The sequence below is a fragment of the Neovison vison genome, chromosome 1 (assembly GCF_020171115.1).
Source record: "Neovison vison isolate M4711 chromosome 1, ASM_NN_V1, whole genome shotgun sequence".
NCBI lineage: Eukaryota > Metazoa > Chordata > Mammalia > Carnivora > Mustelidae > Neogale > Neogale vison.
In genome coordinates this window covers 119,203,036-119,224,498 of record NC_058091.1, presented here as the reverse complement: position 1 = coordinate 119,224,498, position 21,463 = coordinate 119,203,036, and the positions used below count along the sequence as shown (strand labels likewise).

Sequence of the window (21,463 nt, the reverse complement as noted above, 5' to 3'; positions counted from 1 at the left end):
CCGGCGCCCGGCGCTGGTATGCGTGCTCCTTTCGGCTTACTCCCACCCCACCGAAGCCTGCTGCTAGAGGGCGTCCTGCCCGCCTTGAGTGGCGCTCGACCCCCAATGTTCCGGAGGGTTGGGTGTCGCCAAAGCATTTGAGAGGTCGGAGGTGATTGGAAGGGACCAGAGATGGCTATAAGAGTCTTGTGCTTGCTTGCAAAGGGGACCCGTGGGGGTAGAATGAGACACCCTCTTGGGAGCATTAGAACACAACTTTATTCCCACACGATTAGATCGCTTTCCGCGTGGGTCTAGCCCACCGTCCGCCCCCTCGGAGGTCCCCAGGCCAGCTGCCGCTTCCTTCATCCTGTAGTTCTTTGGTCGAACACCTGCTTTTAAATTCTTAGGACGAAGGGCGCCCGGCTAGCTCAGTCGGTAGAGCATGAGACTCTTAAATTCTTAGGACGAGCAAAGGACTAATTTCTTGTGTTGAGCGCCCTCCAGTGGGCGCCCGGCCCTCTGCCGGATCGGGGACACACCAGGGGACAGACAGTCATGTTCCTGCAGTCAGGCAGGGAAGACAGGCATCTGACAAGGACTCACACAATCACTTAAATACAACTGTGGTGAACCGCACGAAAGGGACATGGGTTGGTGTGAGGGAATAACGAGGCTGACCTGGTCTGGAGCCTAAGAAGGGCGAGGGTGGACCAGACAAAGGGAACAGACCGGGGAAGGTGGGAGCCATTGGAAAAAAAGAAAATTGACATCGGTGTGACACTGAAATAAGGGCTAGAGGGTACCAGGTAGGATTGAAGAGGCAAGTGGTGGCTCCAGAACGGGAATTGCCTAGGCCAGGACAGGAAATGGATTTGGTTTCTAGAGCACTGGTTCTCCCAAGTGTGGCCCTTGTCCCGGAGGTCCTGGAGACTATTTCCATGGGTGTGCGAAGTTAAGGCTATTCATAACAATATTGCGTTTTTCACTTTCTCCAAAATATTGTACCACTAGAGTTTTCCAGAAGCTGTCTACTGACATCATTGTCCTCACAGCTAAAAGAACGCAGGCTTGCTTACTAAGCAATTGATGCTACTAGAATTTACTAAGTAGCATAATTTACTAAGTTCTAGTACCATAAATATCTCTAGTTTATCACCCACATAACCAAAAGCTCTCTAGCATTCTTGACAATCCTTAAGCAGGCCTGAGATGAAAAATTTTTGAGAACCACTGCCTTAGGGCTCTAAGAAAGGAAATGCTGTAGGTCTGTGTCCTTTGAAAAAGCGTTCCAGCTGCTCTGTGGAGAGAGGGTGGAGAGAGCATGAGCAGATGATGGTGTAGTATTTGGGGGTGCTACTGCAGTAACTCAGGCCAGAGATGATGGCGGCTTCCCCAGGATGGTGTTGAGTGCCCTCACTGTACTTTCTGGAAGAGAAATAAAAAAGGAAGCGAGGCATTCCGGGTTTTAGAAGACGAGGTGAAATGCTCATGATTGGTCCAGAGATAAATGAACCCTCATGGGCACAGAGGGTGGCAGGGGAACAGGGCTCCTAGTTTCTGTGGGTTTTCTGGCTGGCAGACACTGGGCGGAGTGCTTTTGCCTAAGTAATTTTTTCATCCTTAGGCTCAAGGAAACTGAGGTGTTAAGTAGAACATTCAAAGTGGCAGGAGTTAACCCAGGTCTGTGAGAATTCCAAATCCAGGGTGGAGTTTGCATGAGGAGTCCCTGGGTGAGGAATTATAGGGAGAGGCTCAAATGGGAATGGAAAGTAAAGAAAGAGGACTGTTACCTTCTCCTCTGAATCCTTCAAAGTGGACTTGTAGGCAACTGTGGAGAGAGATTGAGAAGGGATGGTATGAAGTAGTGGTAGGGTAGAGGGATAGGTGGCAGGCTACTGGGAGTAGGCAGGGACTGTCACTGTGGCAATGAGGGTCAACTTACCAGCCCAGCCCAGTGCTTTGATGAGCCCAAGGAGGAGAAAGGCAGACAGGAAGAGGCCCACACCATCCTCTAGTGAGGGCCCAGAAAGACCTGGCAGGTGGAAGGGGGGAGAGTGAACTCAGTATCTTCCCAGGTGCCAACATCCACCCCCACCCTATCCCTGGCAGCTCCATCCTCCTCCTGACTCCTACCTGCCACCTCCAGGGTGACCTCAGCACTGCGCCCCAAGGCGGGCAGAGTTGGGTGGTGGACACGACAGGCGTAGCGTGCCCCATGGTGTTTGGCCGTGACCGGGATGGGCTGCAGGTGCGCGGAGAGGCTGACAGAGCCATCTGAGTGGTGGCGCAGGGCAGAGAGCCACCTCTGCCCCTCGGCCTTCTGAAAGCTGCCCTCTGGGCCGCCCCGGAGCTCCCACTCCACTTCCAGGCCCTTGGAAGGATAGTAGTGGGACACGTGGCAGACCAACTCAGGGGGTGCCTCCCCGGGGGGAGCCCATACAAGAGGTGCCGGCATCAGGGAGACTTTGGGGGGCTCTGGGGAGAAAACAGGAAAGGAGCATGGGGGGAATCAGTCCATGTCTGTCCTCCCTCAGAGACCCTTAGTTTGCCCTATGCTCTCCCCCAAACTGAGATGGGTTTGAATTTTTTTTCTTCCAGGATGGGGAACCCGCTGTCTTCCCACTGGTGCTTCACAGGAAACCCCATGCTAAAAGCCTCATTCTCAGGGATGTCCTATTCTTCAGATTTGAGAACCTTCATCCCCATCACTCAGATTCCCAGGGACCTCCCCCCACTGCCCCTTTGACTCCGAGAGACCCCCATCTGCCTCCTGCCACTCACGCAGCACCGTCTTCTCTGCCATCATGGTGTTGATCCCTGTGCCCACCGTTGACCCGTGGGGATCCCTATACCCAACTCACTCTGTACAGCAAGCTCCAGGGTGACCTGCCCTTGCAGGTACGGCAGGTGTATAGTGGCGAGATAGGCACCCTCCTGGAAGGGCCGTACTGCAGGCAGCCAGAGGGTCCCATTTCCAGTCCACGGACCCCATGGCTCATCATCATCCCAGGCGGCAAATGCCACGGCCCCCTCTTGGGGAGTTGGCATCTGCTCACACAGCCCTGGAGTTGCAGCCAGGAGCAGGTGCCCCTTTCCCAGGTGCTGGTGTCGCCACTCCAGCCCGAAGGGAGGGGGACCTGGGGCCAGAGATGTAGCAGCCTCAGAGGTGGGGGGCATGTAGGCAAAGTTCAAGTCCAGCAGAGCATCTTGTCCCAGCTGGATCCGAGGAACGGGGCTATGGGTGAGGACAGTCAGCACAGCTAGGGAAGTTGAGGAGTGGAGGGAGTGGAAGGGGCAGGAGGGACAGAAAGAAGGGAAAAAAAATAGAGAAATAGAATTATAGGGAGGACCCAACTCAAGTTCACCCACCCCTCAGAGGATACCTCCTTTTCTGATACCCACCACCTTCTAGTCCTCCCTGCAAATCCCCCTTTGTTCTGGGCCTGCATGGGACCCAGGGTGGCTAAGAGTGAGCAGACAGGTCCAGAACAGGGGCAGTGAGTGGGTACAGCGGTTGAAGGCTGGTCTGAGCACAGAACCCGCTCAAGTTCTGGGGTCTGTGGGCTGAGTGCACTTCTGACACAGCCTGAACCAGTCCCGTCTCCATGCCCCACCCTTAAAGAGCCAGGCCTTTCTTGGTTCGCTGGAGAAGGCTGGGATAATTCAGGCTATCAATCCTCTGGTGCTGTGCAGAGCACTTACTGACTCTGGAAGGTTCTGGCTCTAGCCTAGACCTGGACACCGACCTCTATGCTCTGCTGAGACAGGGGATGCTAGTTAAGTTCCTGGAGCTGGGCCGTGCTGGTTAATCCCTACTCTCCCACTATTTATACAGCCCCATGGGCTGGTTGTTTCACTTTGCCATGGCTCAGCTTAGTCTCCTAAATAATGAGATAATAATGATGGTAATAGTACCTATCTCATGGGGTTGTCATGAGGTTTAAATCATTTGGTCCCTCTTGCTACCAGATTTATTCAGTTCCGGCATCTGGATAACAAAGACACCTATATCTAGAAGGTGCTTCGAACAGGGCCCAGAATACAGTAAGGCCACCAAAGTGTTTACGGTGATTACATCTAACCGTCCGTCAGACCAACTTAACGTGCTCCAACTCAACAGCATTTCTGCAGCATTCCCTCACCCCACTATAATGCCCATTCCCCCACCCTGATGAAAAATCACCAGTAGCCCCCCAGACACTAAAGGCAAACACTTGACGTCACCAAGACTCGTCCTCCAGTTCTCTCACTAGACTAATATTTACTGAGCACCTATGATGTTCAAGGTAGAGGACAGAGCGGTGAATGAGACAGGGACTGCCCTCCAGTTTCTTATGGTCTCGTAAGGGAGACAAAGGATCAAACTGGCAAATATAACGTACCGTGGGCTGCCCCCACCAGGCACTAATTCAGTCTTCCTGAGAGATCCCACCTCTTTCTCCAGCTCAAGTTCTCACCAAGATACATAAGGACAATTACAACCTCCTCTCAGGTCTTCCTATCCTCAGTCTCCCTCTTCTTCAATTCATCGTCCACGCTGGAGCCACACAGTGTGGCTACAAGTCTGAGCCGGTCACATGCCTGTTTAAAAAACCCAGCTACCAACGAAGCAGGCGACTAAGGCACAAGCTGGAGCTCAACGAGCCAGGCTCAATCCCCAGCCTGGCTTCTTACAAGCTGGTAGTTCTTGGACAAGTTCCCCAAGTGCTCTGTCTCAGATCTCTTCATCTGTGATCTGGGGAGGATATCAGTACCTCGTTCTTTTGGTTGTTGACGGGAATAAATGAGGTTATGCCAATAAAATGCCAGGACCTGGCTATAGAAAGTTCAGTAAATGTTAGGTGTTGCTATTTTCAGTACAGCCATCATCCTCCTCACGGTCTTGCTGGGTATCTCAGGAAAATCATTCAAGCTCTATTTCTCTCATCTGCTCAATGATCTGATCCTTGCCTACCTTTGTAAGAATCAAGTAAAATAGCAGGCTTTTGGGAAAATGACAGGCGTGTGTGTGCACATGCAGATGTGCGCACACACACACAAAACTTCTGATGATTCACTGTCACCTATAAAGCCTGGATCTCAGGGCACTTGATGACCTAGCCCCCAACCCACCCTCCCAGACTTCTCTTGCACCCCAAGAACCAGCTCCAAAGAATCCCTTTCTGTGTCTAGTAGAAACTCTAATCACTGGGCCTTTCTTTGCTGTGGTCATAACGGTCCTTCAGGTCCCTCCCCATTGTTTCCCAAATATTTAAATACTCCATGTCCCTCAAGGTCAGTTCTCCTGCTCCTTCTTCCCAGAAATGTTGGTCCTTCACATAAAAGTATTACGTAATTTTCAACGTGATTATGTAATTTTTAATCGTAGCTTCTGAGCCCCACAAGATGAAACTTATCTCAACCTCATGGGACAGTTTTTGTTCACTAAAGTAAAAAGGTAGGCTGTTCACTTCATTTATCAAAATCCAGAAACATACTTTTGAACTGTTAAAAACGATCCACAGGATTAATAAAATCTGAAGGTTTTATGGCTTAATTTAACCCTTAACCTAACAGAACTCTTTCACATTGGTTGAAGGAGCAGTTTTAGACGTGCATCCCTCAAGCAGGACTCCAAGAAATTCAAATATAAATGCAACAGACCCAGAACCCCAAGGAAACTCATACCTGTTTCTATAGCTTGCGTTATATAGGTTTTTGCTTTTCTGTTAATAAACTGAATGATAGGGGCACTTGGGTGGCTCAGTCAGTTAAGTGTCTGCCTTCAGCTTGGGTCATGATCCCAGGGTCCTAAGATCGAGCCCCATGTCAGGCTTCCTGCTCTGCAGGGAGTTGGCTTCTCCCTCTTGCCCTGCCAATTCCCCCCTGCTTGTGTTCTCTCAAATAAATAAACAAAATCTTTAAAAAAATAAAATAAAAGTGAATGGTAGTAATTATTATAAAGCATTACTGAAAAAATTTAAGTCCAAATCTAATCAAGTTTCTAGATCTATCCAATTCAAAGGAAGTATGGAGGGAAAAGGAACAAGGAGGAAAATGACACAATGAGGAAACACTTGGCCAAATACAGAATATGGGGAGTTTTACAGGACAAGTGACAAGCCAAGAGCCTTTCAGGGGTGCAGGGCAATTACAGAATAATGGAGGCTTAAAAGACAAAACTGTTAGGGACTTCATGTCTGTGGTACCCCCGCCCAAGTTCATTTGTTAAAGCCTTAACCCCCAATGTGACTATACTGTTGACCCTTGAACAACACAGGTTTGAACTGTGAGGGTCCACTTATATGCAGGTTTGGTTTTTTTAACATACAGTAATATAAATGTATTTTCTCCTACTTGTGATTTTCTTCTTTGTGATAAATTTTCTTAACAACACGTTTTCTCTAGCTTACTTGAAGAACACAGTATGTAATACATACAACACATGAAATATGTGTCAATCAACTGTTTACATTTTCAGTAAGGTTTCCAGTAAACAGTAAGCTATGAGTGGTTAAATTCTGGGGGAGTCAAGTGTATGCAGATTTTTGACTGCTGGGGGTGGGGTCAGGACCCTGTGACACCCACCCACACCCACACCCACCCCTCCCCCAGCTGCGGCCCACCACTCCTCCACACACAGTCGTTCAAGGGCCAACTGTATTTGGAGATAGGGGCTGTGAAGAGGTGATCATGATCAAATGAGATAATTAACATAGGGCTCTAACCTGATATGCTGGTGTCCTTTTAAGAAGAGGAAGAAACACCAGAGCTCCCTCTCTCCTCTTTATGAGGACAGGGCCAGAAGTAGCCACATGCAACCACAAGGGCTAAGCTCTCTCACCAACCCCTCTAGCACCTTGATCTTAGACGTGATCTGGACTTCTAGCCTCCACAGTTGTAAGAAAATAAATTTAAGACACCCAGTCTATGATACTTTGTTATGGTAATCCAAGCAGATCAAGAACCAAGTGTAATACACAGAGACCTGTTTTTGATCCAGATTCAAGCAAATCTACTGTAAAATAACATCACTGAGAAACTGGGAAAATTTTAATATGGACAAGCAATTAAGTGTTGTTTGGTTTGTTATGACAATGGTTTTCTTAAGTCCTTATTTGATAAAGATGCTTACTGAAGTAATTAAGAGTAAATAATATGATGTCTGATATATACTTTAAAACACTTCAAAAAAAGCAGAGGTGTCTGCATGGCTCAGTCCTTAAGCATCTGCCTTCGGCTCAGGTCATGATCCCAGGGTCCTGGGCTCCCTGCTCTGCCGGAAGCCTGCTTCGCTCTCTCCCACTCCCCCTGCTTGTGTTCCCTCTCTCACTGTTTCTCTCTCTCTCTGTCAAATAAATAAATAAAATCTTAAAAAAAGAAAAGAAAAGAAAAAAGGTGGGAGAAGGATTGGCAAAAAATGTGGTAAAACCTACTAACCACAAAAATGGGGGAGAGGTCTATGAGGTTCAGTCGAGCATTCTCTCTATTTTTATGTGTCTTTGAAATTTTCCATAAATGTTTTAAAAGAACAATGAGAATTAAAAAACCATACACACGAAGTATGTTAGGGCAGGTATTTAGCAACAAACATTTTAAAGTATTTGCTAAGAAATACTGTGTAAATGTATATTAGCAAAATTACCAATGATTTGTGTCCCTAAAAGATTGATTTTATTTAGTTTTCTAACGATTTTTTAATGTTATTTATTTGACAGACAGAGATCACAAGGAGGCAGAGAGGCATGGGGTAGGGGCGGGGTGGGGGGCGGAGGCAGGCTCCCTGCTGAGCAGAAAGCCCGATGTAGGGCTTGATCCCAGGACCCTGGGATCATGACCTGAACCGAAGGCAGAGTCTTTAACCCACTGAGCCACCCAGGTGCCCCTAAAAGATTCATTTTAAATTTTACATTAAAACCACTTTCATTTTCTTCAATCCCCAATCAAGTAGAAATGCTTGAAAAGGAAGACTGAGCACAGCAACTAATTTTTACCCCCAGGGGTCTATAAGCAGCAGAAAATTTTCCCACCCGGGGCACTCCTGGGCTCCTATCCACACTTCTCTCATGGACCAAACTATCTTACACTCTACAATTAGCCAAGACAAATCTTTCAAAAGCCTTCTTGAAAGCAGAATCTACATCTGATCACCTTCCTGACCCTTAAAAGTGCCCAGGACCACCTCAGAGATTCTGATTTAATTCACCCGGAGTGGGGCAATTCAGTATATTTTAGAGATTTTTCTTTTTTAAGATTTTATTTATTTGACAGAGAGAGAAAGCACAAGCAGGAAGAGCATCAGTCAGACATAGAGGGAGAAACAAGCCTGAAGTGGGGCTTGATCCCAGGACCCTGGGATCATGACCTAAACCGAAGGCAGCTGTTTAACTGACTGAGCCACCCAGGCACCCCAGTTTTAGAGACTTTCAAGAGGACTCTTATTTGCAGCCTGGACTGAGAACCAACTGGGCTCAAATTTCTCCTTGGTACTAATAAATATTGAATAGGTGAATAAATTAACAAAGTATCTCCCCTGAGAGTCACAACAAAGAGAAAGGCACATGGGAAATAGCATCCACATTTTATAGCTGGAAAAACAGACTCAGAGAGAAAAGCATCTTCTCACCCCTCACCTTGGTTAAGCCCGCAGCCCTGTGAAATATTCCTGCCTGCTGGAGAAGAGCTACTCTCCCGACAAAGAACAGTTTGCCTCTGCCCCTGCCTAGGATGGGGCCTGGGAATTAAATGGCCGCATAGGTAGAGGTGATGAATGGGTGCTGAGTCCCTTTCCCTGGTCCTGGGGTGATTCACTCTGGGTGGCAGGAAGGTGGTCCTGGGGAAGGGAGAAGGGAGGGTTGGCCTGTCAGTTATGCTGTGTTGTTTACCAAAAAATGGCACAAGACGCAGCTGGCTGGCCCAGTCGGAAGAGCATTGTGGCTCTTGCTCTCCGGGTCTTGAGTTTGAGCCCTATATTGTGTATAGAGAGACATCTAAAACTAGGTAAACTTAAAAAACAACAACAACAACAAAAAAAACCTCACAAGACTGAGGGCAGCCAATGACTGTACTGGTATCCTACCCCACCCTCTACTGCCAGAAGGGTGAGCCCCCAGGGACCCCAGTCTTGCTTTAACCGCCCACTCCCTCTCAAGCCTCAGCTGGGCAAAGTGCCAGATCCCTGCCCATCAAACCGCGCTGCACCAGCTCATGAGGGATGCCTGCGGTGGGAGCCATCAGGCCTCTTGTCTTTTCCACACAGGCCAGCTCACCATTTGGTGACCACAGAATCAGTGCGTGCTCACAAGCCATAGGAAAGGGGCTGGCAAGAAGGGTCGACGCACTCGAGTGCAAGAGCCTTTGCCTAGCTAAAGGCCACAGCTCCGGATGTGGGTACAGGTGGGGCTTGGACGCTTGGATGCCGGTTTCAGAAAAAGCGAAAACTGCAAAGATGGCAGTGTCTACCTAGCAAGACACAGGCCTGGGACGAGCAAAGAAAAAAGGTTCCTGCTTCTGAGCTTCTCCCAACCCCATCCCCTTACAAGTTTCTCAAGGTCCCAGGACAGGAAAGTCAGACTTTCTCCAAAGCTTAGCCCTCCAGAACTCCACAAAGCCCCGCCCCCTAAAGGGAGGATTGTGATTGTTTGAAACTGGGCAGGAGCGAGAAGAAGCTGTTGAGACCGATTAAACAATCCTAGCCGAACCGCCTCGCCTTTACAAATGAGGAAACTAAGCCCCAACTGGGGAAACGAGTTCACACGGCGAGTTACAGGCTGATCCTGACCCTCAGAATCTACCCACTCTTCTCCACTTCCACCCCCCTCCGCCTGCCCCTCTCTACCTGTTGCCAAGGTGATGAGTGCAGGCTCGGGCTGAGGCCCGGACTGTACTCTCAGGAGGCTGGAGAGGCGGAAGATCGAACTGGATATGCTGACCATGAGCCAAGTCCCGTCCAGGGACCGCGGGCAGCTCTGCTCCGGGGTCAGGCCCCTGGCCCAGTTCGCCGAGGCGGGGAACGGGACGTAGTGGCTCAGCTCGCAGTGGGGCGCGGGGGCGTCCGAGGGGTACCTCCTGAACGCAGCTTGGAGCGCTCCCGCGGGATCTGTGAGCGGGGAGAAGGGAGTTGCTGCTGGCAGTCGCTGCCAGGAAAGGGGCGGGGAGGGCAGCGTCCAGGGAATCCCGAAGGCACAAACTACCCAGCAGTGGGAGATTTAGAGGTAATCCTGACTTATTTTACACGGGGAAACTGAGGCCCGAGATCACAGCGCGACCTAAAGAGGAGGGGGTTTCGGTGGAAGTGACAGAGTTGAGGGCGAGTCCGTGGTAACTCACCATGCACTTTGAGGTAGAGCTCGGGTTCGAGGTCCGGCCGGGGAGGTGGTGTCCCCGGGCCCTGGCGCAGCAGGAGCGCGGCAGGTTTCTTGGTCAGGCGGCCACCGCCCGCGTCCTCCACCATCCAGCACTCTATCACCGCGGGTCCCGCCGAGACGGCGGTCACCAAGGCTGGAGGAGAGGGGCGCGAGTGAGGGGGCGACACGCCCCCCGCGTCGGGCACATGGTGGGCTCACTTCCCTCCACCTCCCCCATGTTCTTGGGCCTTTGAGTCTCGGGGTTCGCTCACCCAAAGCCACGGCGAGGAGCAGAGACAGGGGCTTCATGGCGCCGCGATCTGCTCAGCCCCGAAGCCTCCACTTCTCCCTTTCACTTTCACTTTCCTTGAAAGGCCGGCAGGAGAGGCGGAGGAAGTCCCCTCTCTGGTAGGGTGAGGGCACGCGGGCGGCAGGTGCTTTCCGCGTTGGCCGGGTGGGGATCCCGAAACAGTAGCTCCGGTTCGTTCTGGTCAGTGGACCTCGGGCCGGTCCCGCCCTCTTGGAACACACTGCACCACCTGGTCCCGGGGCGCTCCCCAACCCCAGGCTCCTCCTCCCTCCGCCCCCTCCCCCAGACTCTACTTCCCAGAGTTCGGTTACTCCGCCCTCCCTCACCTGCGCCCGGGCCCCAGCAAACACAGAGGGGCTGTTGGTAAGCCGAGTGAAATGACCAATAAATATTTTAATCACCATTTAAAAAAAATAAGATTTAAAATAAAAACCGTGTACTCTTACGACTTACTCCCTCTTCGTCTTCACTCCCTCCTCAATGAGAATCCAGCTGGGGGCCCCCAAGGAGGGATAGGAGGGATGAGGGTGGAAATATAGGGCACGTCCTTAGGGAGGTGGGGTGGGTTCTAGGACAAGGGTGGGGCTCAAAGGCCTGGTCCCCACAACAACACAAACACAGACTTCAGGTACAGACTACAACCACCTGACCCTTGACCCTGTGACTCCAGGATGCTCCACGGCCCCCCCTCCCTCCCCCCACCATATGTGCCCTAGTCTGGAGCTGGGGGCTTCAGTGCACCCATCTGAGGGGAAGGGGACTTAGTTCCTTGGATACGTCGTGGGAGAGGGGCTGAGGAACGGACTGGGGTGGCTGATGGTGCAACATGGTTCCCCCCTCCAAAATATATACAAGTCCAGAGAGATAAGGAAGACATTAAGCATAGTGGGAGATCACCTGAGGGCCACAGCAGCCCTGCCTTGCGCCCCCTGCTTCCTCCATCCAGAAAGCCACCTCCAGGAGCCCGCCCCTTCAGTTTGTTCCTCCACCTCCACCAAAGCCCATCTCCACCTTGTGCACACTGGGTGGGGACCAGACCCTTCGGCTGGACTGGGGCGTGGCCCCACTCGCCTCATCGCCACTGCCCCCGCCCCCACCGGGGGCCTCTCTCTTGGGTGGCAGGGCTGGCCCTACCGGGCCCCCAGGTCCAGGCCCACTCCCGCCCCCGCCCAGGCGGTGCCTGCGCTCACAGTGTCCCCGGTGGCGCATGAAGCTGTCTCGCCACATGAACTTCTTAGCGCAGACGCCACACTCGTAGGGTTTGAGGCCCGTGTGCGTCTTCATGTGCTCGGTCAGGTGGTGCTTCATCTTAAACTTTTTGTTGCAAACGGGGCAGTCAAAGGGCCGCAGGTTGAGGTGCATATTCACGTGCCGATCGCGCATGCTCTTGTGGGAAAAGGCCTTCCCACAGTGGCACAAAAAGATCTTATTCCCATCCCCACTGCCTGTCCCTCCAGGGGTCCCCCCGGCACCACTCGGCATGCCCAGGGCCCCGGTCGAGGTGCCCCCCAGGGTCACCGCCCCATGTTCAGCTTGGTTCCCAGGTGGCTGTCCTGGAGCCTGTGAGGAGGAGGAGGAAGATGAAGACGATGGGAAGACTAGGATCTGATTGCCCTGCATGTCCAGGGGAAGCAGGGGCCTCGGAGGGTGGGAGGGGGCGTAAGAGGAAGGGGTTGGCCCCACTGAATCATCAAGCCCAGCCCCAGGACCCCCACCTTCATAGGAGCCAAAGTCATTGGAAGACTCACAGAAATTGACCTGCTCCTCTCCCTTGTCCGGAGGTTCAGTTAGGGTCCGGACATCACTTATGCTAAGGGTAGCCTCAGGTCCTCCAGCCTCGGGAACCCTGGGGCCACCCCCCAGCTCTTCATCTTCATCATCCTCACAGGTCAACACCAGGTCTTCCTCCTCCTCATCCTCTTCCAGATCTGGGTCTTGGGGAACCAGGGGTGCTGGTGCTGGGCTGTTTCCACCCCGCTTCACGTATACCCAGTGCTTCTGCGGCATGATGCTGGGTGGTGCGTAGGTAGGCCGCCGGAGCCCAGCCCCAGGAACCACAGCACCCCTCCCATCGCCACCATCGTCGCAAAGCTCGTCTGCCTCCAGCAGCAGCTTCCCCGAGGTGGCTCCCCCGCTGCCAACCACAGGGGCTGGGAATACAGGGCCACCTCCTCGGCGCTCCCCGCTGCCCACTGCAGAAGCTGCAAATGCCTCTTGAGAGGAAGAGGAGAAATCAGTGGACTCCCGGGGGCTGAAGTAGTTGCTGCTGCTGGGGGACTGATTCTCACTGGCCCGGCTGGAGGCATGAGAGCGCACAGAGCCCATGGTGGCAGGGCCTACAGTGGCCCCACTTCCTGATGGGAGCCCAGCCCCAGGGACAGTGGCAGAGGTGGCTGCGGCAGTGGTGGCGGTGGTGCTGGTTGCCGAGGCCCGGCCTTCACGGAGGAGTTCGGTGCACTTATCCACGATGTGCCACATTTGGAGCACCGACCCCACTGTGAGGAAGTTGACAATGTCAGCAGCAGCCATGCTGAGGCGGCCAGTGTAAGCCGAAGCCAGGACAGTCTCGAAGGCGCCTGGGTCCATGACGCTGGGCAGCGAGATGGAGGTCATGCCCTTGAGTAAAACCTGGTCGTGGAAGTAAGGGGAGGAGGCAGCCAGGACAGCACGATGAGCCCTGAACTCCCGGCCCTGCACTCGGATGGACACATCGCAGAGCTGACCCTGTAGCCGCTGCTGATTGAGGGACTCCAGGAGGGCACTGGTCACCTCAGGGAAGGACACGTGTACCACCGCAGCTGCAGGCAGGGGCAGGGGGGGTGGGGCCAGTGACAGAGGCAGGGGCAGTGCTGCCCCACTGGGAGAGAGAGGAGATGGTTCCATGGCGTGGAGGGAGGGGGTACCCCCCCAGCCACAGGAACAAGGGGAAGGAGGAGGGCGGCCGGGGGGGTCTCTGGGAAGAAAAAGAGAGAAGAATGATAACATCTCATAATGACAAAGTCCTTCCCTTTACAGTTTAAAAACATGTTCACACCCTTTATCTAACTGATTCCCCACAATAGCACTGTAAGGTAGGTATTCCTCTCAACCCTATTTGATAGATAGCAAACTAAGGTTCAGAAGATTAGGAGACTATCCAAGAGCACACAGCCAGTAAGTGACAGTGTCAGCTAACGCATAAGTCCTGACTCCAAATCCACTGCTCTTTCCTTGGAGATTAGAGAAATAAGGTGGTCTTGGGGATTGGGGTGCCTCTCCTCGTAATTTCCCATTTGCCTGAGAACCTGACTTTCCAAGATTTACCTTATTGGTGTCTTGCACCCTTTTATTGGGAGGGGGGCAAGTCTGCTCCTGTACTGAGAACCATCCCCCTCTTCCTGTGTTTTTTAGCCTATCCACCGCCCCCCCAGCTGTTCTAGAGCCAAGGTCCCCTTTGCCCCCCGGCTTACCTCTAGCCCCGCCCCTTAAAAACACGCCCCTTGGCCCTTTCGGCCCCACCTCTTCAAGACCCACCCCCGTGGCCCTCTCGGCCCCGCCCCTTGCCTACCCCCGCCCACACCGGACCCCGCCCCCCTCTGCTCCGCCCCAAGCGCTACTTCGACCTCCTCTCCCACCCGGAAGGCGCCCCCCAACCCCGCGCGTCCCCGCTTACCGGGCCGCGCGCCCCCGGGCCCCCCCGCCCCTCACTCGGCGGCCAGAGCAGCAGCCTGGGCCCCTCCCGCCGCCATCTTGCGCCGACTCCCTCCGCCCTCCGCCTCCGCTCCGCCTCCCGCCCCTCCGGCTTTAAAGGCACAGGCGGGCACCCCCGCCCGTGCCGCTGGGCGATGCTTGGCCGACTCGGACACTTCTCCTTTAAAGAACAGAGGTCTCATTCCACCTTAAAGGTAACAGGCCTCTTCCGCCGCTGAAGAACTCAGGACTTGGTGGTTTGGCCGAAGCATTCATTTCCCTTTAATTCTGCAAGCCTGTCCTTCCCATTGGCCAAGGGCCTTGGCCATCGCTGCTTAGGCTCCGCCCCTGAACTGTGGCCATTAGCGGGTTTGCAAGATCTAATTGCCCTGCTCTCCTAGCTTCTGACCGTCTCCCTGAAACCCCGCCCCCTTCCTCCAGGCACGGATTGGCCAAATAACCTTGAGTCGGCCCCTGATTGGCCTTTTTACTCCTACCGCTCAAAGTGAGAAAGTAAAGCGTATTTCGGACGCCGAAGCTTTTTTTTTTTTTTTCAGTGCCTGGCAGAGGGCAAGAGGAAGGCCTCAGGGCGAGGGAACTCCGAGAGAGGCGATCTAAGGACAGGCTACAAAGGACAGCTCCAAGGTGTTGCCCGGGGTCAGGGAACCCTGAACCCGAGAACAGCTGGGGCCAAGCATTGAGTATGGAAGGAAAAGGAAAAGACAAGGATACAATAAGAAAAGAACTTTATTGTTTATTAATGTTTCTGTGTAAAACTTAAGTTTTTGTTGTTTTTTTGTTTGTCTGTTTTTTTAAAAGAAACATCACCAAAAGGCGATTAGCTCAGTCAATCCCTTCCTCAGTGATCAGCTTCCCACCATCCTCCAAATACTATCCCAAAACATTTTGTTGGAAGCTGGCAGTGGGAGGAGAGGCAGCTAATCAGAGTCTGAGAGCACGATGATCTCCTCAGGATCGCACTGTGTGGCCACACTCATCTGCAGGGGAGTGAGAGATGGAGTCAGAAAGAGACGTCTGTCTGGAATATAGGGGGAGTAGAAGCAGAGGGAAGGACTTATCAGAGATTAAAAAGAGGGGTGAGGCAAAAGGAAGAGAGAGGATGTGGTGCGTGTAATATTCAGATGGAACACCTGAAACTAAACAGACAATGAAAGAGAATTAAGTTAGGGAAAAACTGCCTCCCCCTCTTACCTTGTAAGTACCAGGCCGGGAGGGTAGTGAATAGGGCGTTTGGGACAACCGGGCTGGAGATGGGCTACAGAGTGAGCTGGTCACCAGGCCATGGCTAGGAGAGTCCACCCTTGTGGAGGAATCAGCAACTGGGGCCATGGAAGTCAGGGGAGAAGGTGGGCTAGACAGGGTAGGTATCTTCTTCCCATTCTTCTCATGCACTGCCCTTTGCCTTTCCACATAGCTAGGGACAGAAACACAAATATGTAGGGGCAGGGGTTATGGAGAGCCTGAGGCTGGAGGGGTCTCTCCCAGCAGACCCAGCATCCAGTCTCTCCCAGCACATCCAGTTCCACAATATTCCTCTCAGAAAGCCCCCTGTAATCTCTTCTTAGCCTCCCTCCTCCTCGTCCTTGTTGTTACCTGTTTCCTAATGGCCCTGCTCCAATCTGCTTCTCCTTTCGAGACTTCTTGCAGGGGGGACAGGAATCTCCCCAGGTATGAGGAGACACACCTCCATTGAAGGAAGTGGAGGTGACCATGGCTGCTCCATTCTCCAGGACAGTGGTGAGGGGATCCTCTGATTGCTTCCTGGAAGAGGAAATGTCCCTCTCCTCAGGGGAAGGGGTGGTATCCACGGGCAAGGCTTCAATCTCTAGCTCAAAGAGCTGAGACACAGGACTCTCTTCCTCCAGGGGTAACTCCTCAAGGGGTTCTCCATTGCTTTCAGCATCTATGCTGGAGGGGGCCAAGGGTTCTTCTGACAGTGAAGATGGTGACACTATGAGTCCTTTGTTTTGCTGCTCCCCTGCAGACCTGCTGATCCCTCTGCTAGGTTCCAGATTCTTTTCAGTGGACATCTGTGGTGGGGACATAGGGCTCTTGTCTCCATTCTGACCTGGAAAAGAAGAAAAGAGGGGCGAGGTAGCATGAGAACTTGGAGAATGAATACTGCTGAGAGTAAGAGGAGGAAGGGAAGGGTCTCAAACAGGTGGCTCATATCTAACAGAGTAGAGAGAACTGACACAGGAGGAGACTGTTCTTGACATACCTGCTTCCTCCTCCTCCTCCTCCTCCTCTTCATCGTCCCCCTGACCTTCCTGCATCTGTTCAAGATCCTCCTCTTCTTCAGAATCTGTGGCCTCCTCTTCTTCTTCCTCCTCCTCCTCCTCTTCCTCTTCTTCCTCTTCCTCATCACTTTCCTCATCTTCTTCATCATCACTCTCAGGCTTGGAGGTGGTAGGGCACTCCTGGGATGCCATTCCACTAGGGCCCTGGGGGACAAAGGAGTTCCTCTAAGGAATCCCTTGCCCCAGAGGGTCTGGTTCTTGTGTTCCTTTTGCACTCTTCCCCCTCAGGGGACAGGGGGTGGATGCGGGGGGAATCTCTGCTGGCCCGTGCAAGGGAAGGACAAAGTCTGTCTGAAGGGTTTATCCCTTCCATACCTCACCAGAATCCAGGGAGGCTTTGGGGGGGTCTGCAGTGTGGGAAGAGGTAGCTTGAGGAAGCCGAGCTCTTCTCTTCTGTCTCTCACCCTCCTCACTCTTGTCTTGCATCATTGCATATTTGGAGATGACCTCATCCAGCCGGCTCATAGCCAAGCTCCGGTTTTCTCGCAGGCGCCGGGCTAAGGCAGGATCCGACAGTGCCGGGTCAATGCCTACGTGGGGAGATATAAAGTCAGAGTACTCAGCCCAAACCCTAGAAGATGGGATGGGACTAGTGAGATGCCCCCCTCCACCAAACATCTGACATATAAGGGTTACCGACAGGCATCTCACTAATCCCTACCTGGCCTATAGTCATCTGTGAGGTGACAGCCAAAGTTATAGATGAGATCAAGGTGGCGTCGCTCCTGTAACCTGATGCCCACATCTCTGAAGGCATCCTGAGCCATGAGCTGGAGCTGCTGTCGGGGGAGACCAAGGCTGTGCCGAGCAGCTGCCTTCTCCACGGCCCGCAGCACATCTCCATAGTCAGGGAAGGTATCTGGCCCCGGCTTGTTGATGAGCCTCTCAATGCGCCTGTTGACCTCTGGGTAGCGGGTGCCGCGGTAGGGGATGCGCTGCTCTATGACACGGCCGGTCAGGGAAGAGCAGTCTTTGAGCTCACACAGCCGTCCGAAGAGGCGGATCAGCTTACGCTTCAACCTCGCTTCCTGCAGGTACGTGGAGTCGGGGTCGTCCAATTCTGAGAGATCCAACTCCTTTTCCTGCAGCCGCCGGATCTCTGCCACATAGAGCGCTAGCAGCTGCTCCAAGCGCTGGATCTGCCGCCGGGAACCACGGGTCCTTGGGGCCTCAGAGGCAGTGGTCTCGGCATGTGTGGGGTCCGAGGAGGGGTCTGTGGGAGGGTTATTCCCAGAGGGTTCACTAGAGGTGGTGGCAGCAGGGGCCAGGTTCAGCTTCTTCTTGGCTGAATGGGCCTTGAGAACAGTGCAGAGCTCATTAATGTAGACATAGAGCTTAGCTGGCCGACTCTGGGCCCGAGAGAGGACCCGAGAGAGGATGTTGCAGAACTCCGCCGAGGCCAAAAACAGAGAGTGGGCACGCTGCTGCCGGCTATAGAGGAATGGGACCACCTCAGGGTGGTCTGCTGTCTGCGTCTTACACAGTTCAAGGAACTAAAGGGTTCAGAGGAAGAAGGGAGGGGGAAAAAGACAAGGGGAGGGGTTGAGAGAAAGAAGGTAAGGCGGGGTTAGTGAGGAAGAAAGGACAGGAGAGCCAGTCAGCCATCCCCCTCCCTGGGGCACAAGAATCTTCTCCCCTAAAGCTCACCTCTTCAAACAGCTTCTCATTCTCCAACTTGTAGCATTTCTTGCCGCCAGAACTACTGCTTCCTCCAGCCCCATGGGGCTGGGAGGAGCCAGGGGCTTCTGCCCCGGGTGAGGCCGGATTGGGGGGTGGGTGGGAGGGCCCTGGCTGAGCAGCTGCTTCATCTTCGTCATCATCATCCAGCACGATGATGCTGTTAGCGGTGGCCATGGGGGGATCAAATCCCCCGGAGGGAGGAAGTGTTGGGGATTTCGGGATTCCTGCTGGAAGGGGATGGGGCCTCAGAAAGAGCCCCTCCAGCACAGCCCATCCCTTCATCGCACACATTTTCCAGTCTTCTTGGGCTCCACTAACACCCAGCCCTGCCCAACAGTGTCCTCACCGCCTATCTTCAGCAAATATTAGTCCCGGACGCTTTTCTGACCTTTTACTAGGGGGGCCCCAAACCACCTGAAAACCTTAAGTTCCTTGCCCGCAGCTCCACCCCTCCTGTCGATATCCTGTCTCTGTTTCGTTTCCCTACTATCATCTCATACTTGCCAAGTTGATTCTTCCAACCCCTGGACCACCTTCCGCATTGCACTCTGGATTTCCTGACATTCCCTCACACAGACACCACACCCCCATCAGCACCACCTCCCGAGCCTTCCCCTCCTTCGCTCTCAAGCACGTCAAATCCACACCCTCACCCCATCCTGAAGAATCACCCCCAACTCCAAGACTCTCTGAGGCGAAGAAGGTTCTCTCCCAACCACCCATTCCCCCTTCGCCTTCCTTAATTATCTTCACACTCCACCCTCTGACGGGTCTCCTCAAACCCGGGCGTTAGGTTGGGAGATCTCACCTCAAGTCCCCTCCCTCTTACCCCACCCGATTTCCCCCATTCTCTCTCTGTGACCTGTAGCCGATTGCGAGTCTAGCGCTGAACTCTCCCGATTCCTCTCTGATCCCAACCCTGCGTCCGACCCCTTCCCCAGAATGAGCTTCCCGCCAAGTCCCCCTCCCCCAGTTCAGTCCCCCGGCCGCCCCACTCCCCTTCAGGGACTGGAAGGAAGGTACCACAGCCTGCCCCTCAGACTCAGCGTCCGGGACTCCCCAGTACCTCTCCCTCGACATTCCCGCCCCCGTCTTCGCTCCTCGCACGGTCCGGCCCCCACCTCAGAAACGGTCTCTCGAGGCGACCCTCGCTGCTGATCTCAGAACCTCGCATGGTTCCCTCCGCCTTCCTTCCCCCTCCCACCGCAGGCCCTTCTCTGGACCGGAAGTTGCTGAATTTCCGCTTACAGCCACCTAGGCGCGGCCATATTGTCGTACGGCGCGCGGCCCGGCCTCGGCCGGAAGTGGCGGTAGGCCCGCCCCCACCTCCAAGTATCGCCTACACGGTCTGCGGCCCCCTTTCCTGTGACCAGTAGAGGGCGGGCTTGTCACCTCAGGGCGTCCCAAAGTACGGGGGCGCCATCTTGCCGTACGGTATCGGCTACACCTGAACTCGGGCGCGCTGCCGACGGACCTCTTTTCACCCGGTGCTTTTGCGACTCCACCAATCAGAAACTTCCTGCATCCGGCCTAACCGTCGGCGGGTCGCGTGCGGGAAGGACTGAGCCACCTTTCCAAGTAGGGGAGGGGGAACGGGAAAGGACAGCTAAGAAACTGGGCCCTCCAAGACTGCGCAAGGGTGCAGGGAAGAACGAGAGTCTCTTAAGAGGGGGAAAAAAAAAACCTTTTTCCTTCCGTTAGGCCACTGACCAGCCTTCCGGAGCTACTTTCCTACCTGCCTTGTACCCTCTCCGCGGTTTAATCGACCGTGCCTGCCCCTTCCCTTCTGCAGGCTGCGCACTCCCTTGCCGCTGTCCAGCAGCTACTTCTACTTCCAGGTTCTTTCCGCTCCCAATCGTGAAATCATAACACACCATACAAATGAGCACAGAGCGCTATACAAATGTGTTGTTATTATTGCTATTGTTATTGATGTCTCTTTATGCGCCTCTACGCAACTAATGACCAAGTAGGTGGCATCTAGGTGGTTTTCCGTTCTTTTCTGGTGGGGGTTCCCGAAGTGGAGGCCGAGCTTTGTCCAGGAGCTCCAGGGCCTTCGGACAGCGATATGGGACGGGAGCTTTGAGGAGAAGCTGTGCAAATTGCCGCTGTGAGGGCTATCAGATGAAATGAGACTTCTAAAATACCTTGGGTCTCGACTCCTCTCCTCCTCTTCCTCTGGGAGAGCTGAGGAAAGAGACAAGAAACTGATTTTGACGCCCGCCTCGTCCTCACGCCCATCTTACTCAACTTCAGAAAGGCCGGAAGGACTCGTGGAGGCCAAGCTGGGTCTAAATGTGAGCTTATGGGGAAGTCAGACTGGTTAACACGGAGATTCCCGTCTCCTGCAACCTTTCACATTCAACAAGTGTCAAGCATCTTGCCACTTTCTAGGACCGCAGAGGTCCTTACATCCCTAAGCTCTCAGAGTACCAAAAGCTCAAACCCTCCCTTCCATTAAAGAATCCCACACCATGTCTACACCTATAGTCTTCAAATTAGGGAACATGAGAGTACTTAGACTTAGAGGAGCTGGAGGAATTTAATTTCCAGATTCTCAACTTTTGAAAAATTGGTCTTACTGAGTAAATGCCTGCAGTAGAGATTTTCCCTCTTCCTGTTTCCTTTTCTTATAGACATCCTCCCTCTTAAAGAAAAAAAAATGCAGTCATACCTCATTTTATTGTGCTTCACAGATATTGTGGAAATTTTTTTGTTTGTTTTTTATAAATTGAAGGTTTGCATTGAGCAAATATTTTGGCAGCATTTTTCTTTTAAAAAATTATTTTTAAGTAATCTCTATGTCCAATGTGGGGCTCAGACGTACAACCCCAAGATCAAGAGTTGCATGTTCTACAGACTAAGCCAGCCAGCTGCCCGTATTGGCACTATTTTCTTAACAGCATTTGCTCATTGTGTGTCTCTGTGTCACATTTTGGTAAGTATTGCAATACTTCAAATTTTTCCATTATTTTTATATTTGTTATGGTGATCTGTGATCAGTAGTTTTTGATGTTACTATTGTCATTGTTTTGGAATACCACAAATGACACCCACATAAGACAGTGAACTTAATAAATACTGTGTACCAACCAGCTATTCCCCCACCTCTCTCCCTCTCTTCAGTCTCCCCTATTCTCTGAGACACAATAATATTGAAATTAGGCCAATTAGTA

General features: G+C 52.9%; 3 protein-coding genes across 5 annotated transcripts; all 3 read right to left on the bottom strand.

Moving 5' to 3' along the window:
• Nucleotides 1-235: 235 nt before the first annotated feature.
• LOC122910811 (TAP binding protein) lies at nucleotides 236-10,847 on the bottom strand. The gene is made up of 8 exons (XM_044255447.1): nucleotides 10,580-10,847; nucleotides 10,291-10,461; nucleotides 9,800-10,060; nucleotides 2,844-3,242; nucleotides 2,116-2,457; nucleotides 1,925-2,014; nucleotides 1,773-1,810; nucleotides 236-1,407 (listed from the first exon to the last, which is right to left on the bottom strand). The coding sequence occupies exons 1-8, from the start codon at nucleotides 10,614-10,616 to the stop codon at nucleotides 1,396-1,398; spliced, it is 1,350 nt and encodes a 449-aa protein (XP_044111382.1). The 5' UTR covers nucleotides 10,617-10,847; the 3' UTR covers nucleotides 236-1,395.
• A 143-nt stretch (nucleotides 10,848-10,990) lies between these two features.
• ZBTB22 (zinc finger and BTB domain containing 22) lies at nucleotides 10,991-14,322 on the bottom strand. Its single transcript, XM_044255437.1, has 2 exons — nucleotides 14,270-14,322; nucleotides 10,991-13,570 (listed from the first exon to the last, which is right to left on the bottom strand). The coding sequence occupies exon 2, from the start codon at nucleotides 13,498-13,500 to the stop codon at nucleotides 11,590-11,592; it is 1,911 nt and encodes a 636-aa protein (XP_044111372.1). The 5' UTR covers nucleotides 13,501-13,570; nucleotides 14,270-14,322; the 3' UTR covers nucleotides 10,991-11,589.
• A 693-nt stretch (nucleotides 14,323-15,015) lies between these two features.
• DAXX (death domain associated protein) lies at nucleotides 15,016-19,507 on the bottom strand. 3 transcript variants are annotated; one of them, XM_044255410.1, is made up of 8 exons: nucleotides 19,409-19,507; nucleotides 18,255-18,514; nucleotides 17,269-18,100; nucleotides 16,923-17,137; nucleotides 16,529-16,751; nucleotides 15,901-16,375; nucleotides 15,499-15,721; nucleotides 15,016-15,284 (listed from the first exon to the last, which is right to left on the bottom strand). In XM_044255410.1, the coding sequence occupies exons 2-8, from the start codon at nucleotides 18,459-18,461 to the stop codon at nucleotides 15,225-15,227; spliced, it is 2,235 nt and encodes a 744-aa protein (XP_044111345.1). In that variant the 5' UTR covers nucleotides 18,462-18,514; nucleotides 19,409-19,507; the 3' UTR covers nucleotides 15,016-15,224. The 3 variants fall into 3 exon arrangements, with proteins under 3 accessions (XP_044111345.1, XP_044111354.1, XP_044111362.1); XM_044255419.1 differs by having other exon boundaries at nucleotides 18,255-18,511; XM_044255427.1 differs by having other exon boundaries at nucleotides 18,255-18,444.
• Between the last annotated feature and the right edge of the window lie 1,956 nt (nucleotides 19,508-21,463).